The 12251-nt window shown below is 47.2% G+C and overlaps 1 protein-coding gene across 1 annotated transcript; it reads left to right on the top strand.

Moving 5' to 3' along the window:
• Positions 1 to 5170: 5170 nt before the first annotated feature.
• Positions 5171 to 7407, top strand: LOC141083152 (E3 ubiquitin/ISG15 ligase TRIM25-like). Its single transcript, XM_073567332.1, has one exon. The coding sequence runs from the start codon at positions 5171 to 5173 to the stop codon at positions 6773 to 6775; it is 1605 nt and encodes a 534-aa protein (XP_073423433.1). The 3' UTR covers positions 6776 to 7407.
• The last annotated feature ends 4844 nt before the right edge of the window (positions 7408 to 12251 follow it).

Raw genomic sequence — 12251 nt, 5'->3', positions numbered from 1 at the left:
CAATCGCGGAGCTGCAGCCGCTCATTGGCTGTGCAGCTCCGTGGCTGCCAGGCTGCAATTGGCCTGAAGCAATGGCTGCTATCAGTGCTCTGCTCTGTGTGCACAGGACCTGTGATGAGGTCACAGGAGGGGAGGAGTCAGGGGTCACAGGATGGAGGCCTCGGTATGTGCAGGACTCTGCTGTGCTGGTTGTCATGGTGCTGGATGAGGGGAAGTTTATGTGTGGGGTCAGGAGGGGTTTACAGGGTGGATGTAGCAGAGCCGTGTGTGTATGAGGTGTACGGAGCGGAGCCGTGTGTGTACGAGGTGTATGGACCAGAGCCACGTGTGTACTAGGTGTACGGATCGGAGCCACGTGTGTATGAGGTGTACGGAGCGTAGCCGTGTGTATGAGGTGTACGGAGCGGAGCTCAGCCGCGTGTGTATGAGGTGTACGGAGCAGAGCCGCGTGCGTACGAGGTGTACAGATCGGAGCCGTGTGTATGAGGTGCACAGAGCGGAGCGCAGCCGCGTGTGTACGAGTTGTACGGAGCGGAGCCGCGTGTGTACGAGTTGTACGTAGCGGTGCCGCGTGTGTATGAGGTGTACGGAGCGGAGCCGCGTGTGTACGGGGTGTACGGAGCGGAGCCTCGTGTGTACGGAGTGCGGAGCGCTGCTGCGTGTGTACGAGGTGTACGGAGCGGAGCCGCGTGTGTACGAGGTGTACGAAGAGGAGCCACATGTGTACGGAGCGGAGACGCGTGTGTACGGGGTGGGCGGCACCGCTCAGCCGGCGGGGATTACTTACATACTTACCTGACCGGGAGGAGCGTTGCCGCGGCGCTTCTCTTGTGGCGCCCCTGAGGCTCGGTCGCCACAGAGGTACCGTACATTCCTCTCTCTTTAAAGGTGTGGTACCCCACCATCCAGGTAAGGTGGGAACTCCTTTCCACACTCCAACACTTGCTCCCCACACAACAGGGTAGTTCTGCACAACCACATTGCGGCTCAGTGCTTAGAGAGTAGCAGAGCACCTTTGGTGGTTCCCTGCTTGGAACACTGGATGTGCTGGGAGGTGGGTGGAGTTTAGATACATAAAAGAGTGGGAAAGTGTAGGATGAGAGGTTCAGTCTGGCAGAAGGTCAGGCGGGTAAGAAGTCACTCAGACAGGAGTGAGGATCCCTGGAAGAAGGGATGGCGGAAGGAGTGCTGCAGCTGCCTCAGTGATCTGAGCCAGCTGGCACGGGAAAGGGAAAGAAGGAGAAAGACGTAGAACTGAAACCTAAGCTTCCATAAGAGAGAAAGACAAGTACGGAACAAAGGAGTAGGAGAACAGAGAGGCCGTGGATTGGAAGAGGAACCCTGCCTATAGGTTCTCAGTGCAAGGCCGGCGCCCGGTCCCCGAGGTTGTATGGACACTTATGGTTCTGCAGCACTACTCCCATCTAAGACTTGGGGCACAATAGCAACACGGATAGAGAGCCGGGACTCAAGAGAAGGGAGTCCCTGAAGCAGGCTACAGCTGTCTGCCGTACAAGTAGAGTTCTTGGGAACATCTGTCAGGAGGAACTCCAGAGTACCACGGTACTGGAGATCTTCACACTTAAAGGCGCTATAGAGGAGACGTTCAGGAAAGGCACATAAGTTGGCGGAGTGTTGGAGGGGAGTTTTCCATTTTGCCTGGAGGTTGACTGAGTCCCTGACCTGGAGGACACGGCACAGAAGCGGGCATTACTGACTGTGAGTAAAGCTTTGGAACTACATGCCCTGATGTCCTCCATTCCTTCCTGCGTCCGTCTGCCTGACACTGCTACATCCCCTGCGCCGGACACTACACCACCTAAGTGTCCCCACATCTACACTGCCCTGGGACAACAGCCCTGCCTGTGTAGGGCTATACCATCCTCGCTGCACCACACCATCTGTCCCTGGAGGATCAGTCTGCAGCGTCGGCTTAACACCTCCCTTGCCGAACACCACAGGTGGCGTCACGAACTATTCCATTCCACTTAAACTACATTACAAACTCCCTTTGATTGCTTGGGCACCCAAGGCCACGGACCGGGTCACCGCTGCTGTGACACATTCCCCTGACACCGGCCCGGTACCGAGTACCCCACGGCCCTGGGAGGGCGACCCACTCTTGTCACCGTAGACGGGGGCAGGAGTGAGGTGTCGGAATCGTGCATGCGCATAGTGCTATTCGGCGCCATTTTACTGAAGACACATTTGCAGTGTGCCTTCAGTAATATGGCGCCGGACAGCGTGCTATGGGCATGCGCGTACTCCGGCACTCCTTCCCCCGGCCTCCAGCAGAATGGGGCAGCGCTGGAGCACAGGGAAGAAAGGTGAGTATAAATGTTTTTTTTTTGTATGTGTGCAGCTTAATAGGGGTGCGAGGAACCTACATATCAGGATAAGGGGTGAGAGGTAGCATGCATACCAGGATAGGGGGTGAGGGGACCATGCATATCAGGATTGGGGGGTGAGAAGACCATTCATACCAGGATAGGGGGGTGAGGGGACCATGCATATCAGAATTGGGGGGTAAGGGGACCATGCATATCAGGATTAGGGGTGAGGGGACCATGCATATCAGAATTAGGGGGTGAGGGGACCATGCATATCAGAATTGGGGGGTGAGAGGACCAAGCATACCAGGATAGAGGGGTTCGGGGACCATGCATACCAGGATAGGGGGGTGAGAGGACCATGCATACCAGGATAGGGGGGTGTGAGGACCATGCAAACCAGGATAGGGGGGTGAGAGGACCATGCATACCAGGATAGGGGGTGAGGTGACCATGCATACCAGGATAGGGATGAGGAGGGACCATGCATACCAGGATAGGGATGAGGGGGGACCATGCATATCAGGATTGGGGTGTGAGGGGACCATGCATACCAGGATAGGGGGGTGGGAGGGCCATGCATACCAGCATAGAGGGGTGAGGGGACCATGCATACCAGGACAGGGGGGTGAGAGGACCATGCATACCAGGATAGGGGGGTGGCAGGGCCATGCATACCAGCATAGAGGGGTGAGGGGACCATGCATACCAGGACAGGGGGGTGAGGGGGCCATGCATACCAGTAGAGGGGGGTGAGAGGACCATGCATACCAGGATAGGGGGGGAGAGATGACCATGCATGCATTCAAATCCCGCACGGCACCGCTCATTTGCTCAGCCGGCGGGGGATTTGAATCCCGCGCCGCTCATTGGCTGAGCCGATGGGGCAGGGGATTCAAATCCCCCGCCAAAGCCGTACAGCACCACTCATTGGCTGAGCCGCCCGCGGATGTTGATTTCACCGCACTCCCGATGCAATAGCATCGGGCCTATTTTTATAATATAATGATGTAATGTATGATCTACATTGTCAGATAACTATTCCCCCCATTAAAAATGGAAAGGTAGGTCAAATGCCTGATCTCTGCTATATTCTTTCTCTATGGAGCTGCCAATAAAGCCTCGTTGGGAATGAATGCAGCTTAGGTCACACTTACGCACTGACGTTACGTTCTAATGGGGATAAAAGGTCCATTTTCTGCCGATTGGTGCAACGCTGACCCCCAACTATCCAAACAACACCATGAAAACCAAGGAGATCTCAAAACAAGTCAGGGACAAAGTTGTTGAGAAGTACAAATCAGGGTTGGGTTATAATAAAATATCCCAATCTCTGATGATCCCCTGGAGCACCGTCAAGTCCATTATCATCAAATGGAAAGAACATGTTGCCACAACAAACCTGTCAAGAGGTCTACCCACTAAAACTCTCAGTCCGGGCAAGGAGGACATTAATCAGAGAGGTAACACAGACACCAAAGATAACCCTTAAGGAGCTGCAAAGTTCAAAAGCGGAGACTGAACTATCTGTCCATACGACCACAATAAGCTGTACACTATAGAGGTGGTCTTTATGGAAGAGGGGCTTTACTTACACATAAAAATTGTAAGACTCTTTTTGAGTTTGCCAAAGGAAGGTGCCGTGGTCAGATGAGACCAAAATTGAACTTTTTGGCCCCCAAGGTAAATGCTATGTCTAGCACCAAACCAACACAGCTCATCACCCCAAGAACACCTTCCCCAGAGTGAAACATAGTGGTGGCAGCATCATGCTGTGGGGATGTTTCTGTGCCGCAGGTGCAGGGAAAAATGGTCCAAGTTGAGGGGAAGATGGATGATGCAAAGTACTTGATATTCTTGAGCAAAACCTTTTTCAGTCTGTCAGTGATTTGAGAGTGGGACATAGGTTCATATTTCAACAAGAAAATGATGCAAAGCATACTGCTAGAGCAACACTAGAGTGGTTTAAGGAGAATGTGGAAATTTTTTGGCATGGCCTAGTTAAGGTTCAGACCTTAATCCAATTGAGAATCTGTGGTCAAATGACTTGAACATTGTTGTTCACCAGGGGAAACTTGAAGTAGCTGGATCAGTTTTGCCTTGAGGAATAAGCAAAAAGCCCACTGGCAAGACGTGGAAAGCTTATATAGGATTGGGGGTCTTCTTATTGAAGCTGTAATTGCTGCAAAAGGAGGCTCTACAAAGTGCAGAAGTTTTCAGTTATTTTGCCCTATTTTTTATTTGCTTCACAATGAAAAAACCCCCAAATGTTCACAGTTGTAGGCATGTTCTTTACATGAACTAATGCAACCCATCAACAAAAAAACTGAAATTCCAGGTTGTGTGGTAGCAAAACATGAACAATGCCAAGGGGTGAATACTTTTGCAAGCCACTGTATATAGACAAAAGGTCTTTGTGTCAAAAAGGTTTCAGGACGGGTTCAAATTCCATTTAGGCTGGAGATAACAAAAGGCCCCACAGGACTCACAATGGGTTTTTGCTTTACAGGTTTTATGACCCCCCCACAGCACATGTTCTATCTCTTTGATGACCTTTAGTGCTATTCAGTGTTTGGGGATCAAATTGTGAGTTTAGTCATTCATATTACAAGTATTATCGATATTTTCCATGTTGGTTTTCCATACATTCACTCCTTACATAGGAACACAATGTAGACACGAAATTTACAGCAGATATAAGATGTGATTTCCACAAGTGTCCATTATCATGTTAATAGTAAGTGACCTTCTGCTCCTCAGCCCTCCCCTGTGTACACAATATAAAGCTTACCCTTTTGAGTGGGAGAATTGTAGTTTACATTTCTCCCTTCCTGTTAGTCATGGCCTCTGCTGATCTGAGAGAAGAGCTGGACTGCTCCATCTGTCTGTGCACTTATACAGATCCTGTAATGATGAGATGTGGACACAACTTCTGCCGGGTCTGTATTGATCATGTGCTGGATACACAGGACGTGACTGGAGTTTATTCCTGTCCTGAATGCGGAGAAGAGTTTCTAGAGCGGCCGGCATTGATTAGGAACATATCTCTGCGCAAAGTAATGGACAAATTCCTGTTTACTTCTCCAACACATATGGAAAATGGGATCTTCTGCAATTACTGTGTGGATTCTCCTGTACCCGCTGTTAGATCCTGTCTACACTGTGAGGCTTCTCTGTGTGATAAACACCTGAGGTCTCACAGCAAATCACCAGAACACGTCTTATCTGATCCCAGCACTTCTCTGGAGAAAAGGAAATGTTCTGTCCATAAGAAGATCCTGGAATATTACTGCACTGAGGACGCCGCTTGTATTTGTGTCTATTGTTCAGCAGGAGAACATCGGGAACATCAGGTGGAGCTTCTGGATGAGGCTCCTGAGAAGAAGAAGAGGAAACTAGCAAATGTCCTCCAGAAACTTATCACAAAGATTAATGACATCGAGGAGAAAATCCAGAGTCTGGAGGAGCACAGGAGAAGAGCTCAAGAACAAGCAGCTGGAAAAGCCAAGAGAGTCAATACTCTTTGTTCACTCATCAGGATGCAGGTGGACGACCTGGAGAAGATGATCCTGAGTGAGATTTCCACTCAGGAAAAGGAAGAGTCACTGTCACTGTATATTCTGATCCGTCAGCTGGAAATAAAGAAGGACGAGCTGTCCAGGAAGATGAGACACATTGAGGAGCTGTGTAACATGGCGGATCCACTGACTGTCCTACAGGAACCAGACACCGGTGACTTGTGTGATCCTGAGGAGGAGGGAGGTGATGAGGACACAGGGGGACATGATAAACAGCCCCATGATGGAGGTGACCTGGATGTGGCTGTGATCTCACACACATTACACAAATTTGGTGACGTAATAACAGGTATAAGGAGCGGGATCTATGTGGTGAGTCCTGCAGACATATTACTGGATGTAACCACAGCTGCTAATAATCTCCATATATTAGACGACCTGAAAACTGCAACCTGGACACGAGAGGAGCAGAATCATCCAGAAACAGCAGAGAGATTTAAGGACTCTCAGGTGATGAGCAGGAGGGGATTTACCTCAGGACGACATTACTGGGATGTGGAGAGTAGATCAGGGTGGTGGAGGATGGGGATGTGTTATCCCAGTATAGACAGGAGGGGGCAGCAGTCACTGCTTGGATATAATAAGGAGTCCTGGAGTTTGTGGAGACATAATAATCAGTATTTAGTGATACATGACAGGAAAGAGATCCGGTTACCTCACAAGATCTCCAGTGATAGAATCAGGATATGTCTCGATTATGAGGTCGGGCAGCTGGCCTTTTATGAGCTGTGTGACACCATCAGACACTTACACACCTTCACTGCCACCTTCTCCGAGCCCCTTCATGCTGCATTATATGTATATAAAGGTTCTGTAAAGATATTGGAGAGAAGCAGAAACTGGAAGAAACTCTCATTCATGATCTAAGATTTCCACTAGACACTGCTGGATTAATCTGCTACTGGGATAAACAGTCAGGATTAGAGTTGATGATCCCTATATGACTGCTGGCCCAGTGACTATATCACATGGGTGGATTATCTGTTGTGTAGGCATTTGGTGATTACATTTCGCTGTATATTAGAGATGATATTGGAAGTTTGGGGACTGATCCAATGGGCGCTTCTGTAGTCTTTGTGGATAATTTACCTTTGTGTCACAGCCATTATTCCTAGTAATACCCCAAGTACTAAACCAACTATATGTGAAACATGTTTTGAAACAAAGGTAAATTTACACATTGACTAGATTTTCCCGAACTAAATCTTCATGAAAATAAGCCCCAAAATGTGTGTTATGGCAAATACAGCGACAGGTACGGCTGCAGATTTTACTCTTTCCATAGCAGATAGTAAAAGTTGCTGTGACAATGTGACATTTCTGCAACAGATTCTGCGCTGTGCAGATTTGTATCTGATGCAAAACCTTTTTATTCTGTGAGTAGATTGTGATTGTTGATATACTATTCTTACTTTGTACTTTACATTGTTGCAGTTTTACAAGTGCAGATTCTAATATTTCACATACATAGAGATCATTCTGCAGGATGTGATCTTAGAGTAAGCCGTACGAGTGACTACTTATGAGTAGAGGAGAAAATTCCAGCACTCGCCAAAGCGTAAAATATTAGCAAATTTATTCCAAGGGCATAAAATTACAGTGGTAAGGAATAACACACTGACAACAATTATTATTCCTCAACCTTATTCCTCCCACTGTAATTTTTTTGCCCTTGGAATAAATTTGCTAATATTTTACATTTTGGTGAGTGCTGGAATTTTCTCCCCTGTACTCATAAGTGTTTATGGACTGTATCTGTATTCGCAGTATATTGCTGAGCAGCACTGAAGTGTACGGGGAAGGGGGGGTGGTATTGGTTTTTGTTTGTAGTGTTGGATGTGTATGGGGGTCTTCTCATTGAAGTAACATTGTATATTTACTTTTCTTCATTATAAATTTGGATCCACATCTTTATCCTGTACAAGAAAATTATATATTCTCAGATATTTCTGACCACCTGAACCTGACTGTGTTTGTAAATATTTTGGGGGCTTATCCTTATTATTTTGATAATGACCCAATCACATGAAACGTGCCTTATTTTATGCCTGTTTGTGTATGTTACTGCTGAATTTTTTGAGATATAAGTAAAATATAAGAATAAAATCAATTTGCTTTTCTGTCTTCATTTTCTTATATTGTGCTTCATTGTTACAGTACGTTGTTTCTCCATGCACACATTGATTATACAGTGTGCTTGGTGGAATTTCCAGCATCATTGCCGAATGCATCTGAGGGTATGTGCACACGATCAGGAATGGCTCAGGATTTGACGCAGGTGAAATCTGCACCAAATCTGCATTTGAGGTCACTGGCAGGTCACCTGCATTTTTGCTGTTTTTTTTACATGTGTTTTTGTTTCATTTTTCCTGGATGCGTTTGTGATGCGTTTTTTTATTGCATGCTTTTTTGTCACTTGAAATAAAGCTAATTGAAAGTTGGCTTCAGGGAAGTAAAAAAAGGGATTTCCTGTTTGCAGACATATTGGGGTATGTTCCCATGGTCAGTAAACACTGCGGGTTGGATGCTGAGTCCAGCTGTTACATCATAGTGGATGGGATTTTTAGGCTGTGTGCCCACTTTGTGTTTTTTATGCGTTTCCGCCGTGTTTAAATGCGGAAACGCTTAAAAAACGCATCCCCATGCAATCCTATGGGATTCTGCAGTTGCTGTGCCCATGCTGTGGAAAATCTACAGCATGTCCATTATTTCTGCGGAATCCCAGTGATTCCGCTGCCATAGGATTGCATTGAAACGATCAATTTACGCATGTGGCTATGCCCACCATGCGTAAAGTGAGCGCTTCATGTGCGGATAGTACCCAGCTTCTGGAGGAGAGGAGACTCTCCTCCATGCCCTGGGTACCATATTCCTGTAAAAAAATAGAATTAACCCCTTCACGACCTTTGAAGCCACGTACGCGTCATGAAAAGTCGTGCCAGAACGACCCATGACGCCTATGTGGCGTCATGACTTTAAAGCCCCCCTGCGGGTCGGGTGACCTAGGTCACTGAAAGGTCACCCGACCCGCATATACAGGGGGCTTTGTTCTTCACCACAGGGGGCGTGGCTTCGCCCCCACGTGGCTACGATCGCTCTGATTGGCTGTTAAAAGTGAAACAGCCAATCAGAGCGATAGTAATATTTCATCAATGAAAATTGATGAAATATTACAATCCAGCCATGGCCGATGCTGCTGTAGCATCGGACATGGCTGGAGACACCGATTCCACCCCCCCCACCGGCGATCGCCCCCCCCTGCAACTGAATGACAGCGGCGATCTGCCGCCGCTGTCATCATCTGCACCCCTCCCATTCCCTCTGCTCCCCGCCAGATTCCGATAACCCCCTCACCCCCTCTCACCTCCCCCGGCACCTTCTAAGTCCCGCTGTCGCTCCCGGTGTCCGGCGGGTCCTGTTCATGGGCGCCGCCATCTTAGAAAATGGCGGGCGCATGCGCAGTGCGCCCGTCCGAATCTGCCAGCTGCAGATTCCATTCTTTCATTTTGATCACTCTCACAGTGATCAAAATGAAAGAAAAAGTAAATAAACCCCCCGATTATCACCCCCATAGGTAGGCACAACTAATAAAATAAAGAAAATATTTTTATTTTTATTTTTCCGTTAGGGTTAGGGTTGAAAAGAGGGTTAGGGTTGAAAAGAGGGTTAGGGTTAGGGTTGGAAAGAGGGTTAGGGTTGGAAAGAGGGTTAGGGTTGGAAAGAGGGTTAGGGTTGAATTAGGGTTAGCGTTGGAATTAGGGTTAGGCTTGTGGTTAGGGATGTGTTAGGGTTAGGGCTGTGGTTAGGGGTGTGTTGGGGTTAGGGTTGGAGTTAGAATTGAGGGGTTTCCACTGTTTAGGCATATCAGGGGGTCGCCAAACGCGACATGGTGCAACCATTGATTCCAGCCAATTTTGCGCTCAAAAAGTCAAATGGTGCTCCCTTCCAAGCCCTGATGTGTGCCCAAACAGTGGTTTACCCCAACATATGAGGTCTCAGCGTACTCAGGAAAAATTGCACAACAACTTTTGGGGACTAATTTCTCGTGTTACCCTTGGGAAAATAAAAAATTGGGGGCTAAAAAATTATTTTTGTGGAAAAAAATGATTTTTTCATTTTCAGGTCTCTGCATTATAAACTTCTGTGAAGCACTTGGGGGTTCAAAGTGCTCACAACACATCTTACATACGTTCCTTGGAAGGTCTAGTTTCCAAAATGGGGTCACTTGTGGGGGGTTTCTACTGTTTAGGCACATCAGGGGCTCTGCAAACGTAATGACGACCGCAGACTATTCCATCAAAGTCTGCATTTCAAAACGTCACTACTTCCATTCCGAGCCTTGACGTGTGCCCAAACAATGGTTCCCCCCCACATATGGGGTACCAGCGTACTCAGGACAAACTGGACAACAACTTTTGGGGTCCAATTTCTCCTGTTACCCTTGTGAAAATAAAAAATTGCGGGCTAAAAAATCATTTTTTGAGGAAAAAAAATATTTTTTATTTTCACGGTTCTGCGTTATAAACTTCTGTGAAGCACTTGGAGGTTCAAAGTGCTGCTCACCACACATCTAGATAAGTTCCTTGGTGGTCTAGTTTCCAAAATGGGGTCACTTGTGGGGGGTTTCCACTGTTTAGGCACATCAGGGGCTCTCCAAACGTAACATGATGCCCGCAGACCATTCGATCAAGTCGGTATTTCAAAACGTCACTACTTCCCTTCCGAGCCCCGACGTGTGCCCAAACAATGGTCCCTCCCCACATATGGGGTATCAGCGTACTCCAGACAAACTGGACAACAACTTTTGGGGTCCAATTTCTCCTGTTACCCTTGTGAAAATAAAAAATTGCGAGCTAAAAATTCATTTTTTGAGGAAAAAAAAAAGATTTTTTATTTTCATGGCTCTGCGTTACAATCTTCTGTGAAGCACTTCGGGGTTCAACGTGCTCACCACACATCTAGATAAATTACTTGGGGGGTCTAGTTTCCAAAATGGGGTCACTTGTGGGGGGTTTCCACAGGTTAGGTACATCAAGGGCTCTGCAAATGTAACATGATGCCCGCAGACCATTCCATCAAAGTCTGCATACCAAAACATCACTACTTCCCTTCCGAGCCCTGACGTGTGCCCATACAGTGGTCATCCCCCACATATGGGGTATCAGCGTACTCAGGACAAACTGGACAACAACTTTTGGGGTCCAATTTCTCCTGTTACCCTTGTGAAAAAAAAATTGCGTGCTAGAATTCATTTTTTTGAGGGAAAAAAAATGATTTTTTATTTTCACGGCTCTGCATTATAAACTTCTGTGAAGCACTTGGGGGTTCAAGGTGCTCACCACACATCTAGATAAGTTCCTTGGGGGGTCTAGTTTCCAAAATGGGGTCACTTGTGGGGGGTTTCTACTGTTTAGGCACACAGGGGCTCAGCAAATGTAACATGACGCCCGCAGACCATTCCATCAAAGTCAGCATTTCAAAATGTCACTACTTCCCTGCTGAGCCCCAACGTGTGCCCAAACAGTGGTTCCCCCCACATATGGGGTACCAGCGTACTCAGGACAAACTGGACAACAACTTTTGGGGTCCAATTTATCCTAGTATCCTTGTGAAAATAAAAAATTGCCAAGTAAAAAAAATTTTTGTAGGAAAAAAAAAGATTTTTTATTTTCACTGCTCTGCGTTATAAACTTCTGTGAATCACCTGGGGGTTCAAAGTGCTCACTATGCATCTAGATAAGTTCCTTAGGGGGTCTAGTTTCCAAAATGGGGTCATTTGTGGGGGAGCTCCAAAGTTTAGGCACACGGGCTCTCCAAACACGACATGGTGTCCGCTAACGATTGGAGCTAATTTTCATTTCAAAAAGTCAAATGGCGCTCATTCCCTTCTGCGCCCTGCCGTGCACCCAAACAGTGCCCCCCCCACATATGGGGTACCAGCATACTCAGGACAATCTGGACAACAACTTTTTTGGTCCAATTTCTCCTGTTACCCTTGTGAAAATAAAAAATAGCGTGCTAAAAAATCATTTTTGAGGAAAAGATTTTTTATTTTCACTGCTCTATGTTATAAACTTTTGTGAAGCACTTGGGGGTTCAAAGTGCTCACTACACATCTAGATAAGTTCCTTAAGGGGTCTAGTTTCCAAAATGGGGTCACTTGTGGGGGAGCTCCAATGTTTAGGCACACAGGGGCTCTCCAAACGCGACATGGTGTCCGATAACGATTGGAGCTAATTTTCCATTCAAAAAGTCAAATGGCGCTTCTTCCCTTCCGGGCCCTGCCATGCACCCAAACAGTGGTTTATGACCACATATGAGGTATCGTGTACTCAGGAGAAAT

The sequence above is a fragment of the Dendrobates tinctorius genome, unplaced genomic scaffold (assembly GCF_039654945.1).
Source record: "Dendrobates tinctorius isolate UK_male_01 unplaced genomic scaffold, ASM3965494v1 ptg000020l, whole genome shotgun sequence".
In the NCBI taxonomy this organism is placed as follows: domain Eukaryota; kingdom Metazoa; phylum Chordata; class Amphibia; order Anura; family Dendrobatidae; genus Dendrobates; species Dendrobates tinctorius.
Note: the sequence above shows the minus strand (reverse complement) of the source record. Positions and strands in the feature narration are given on the sequence as shown.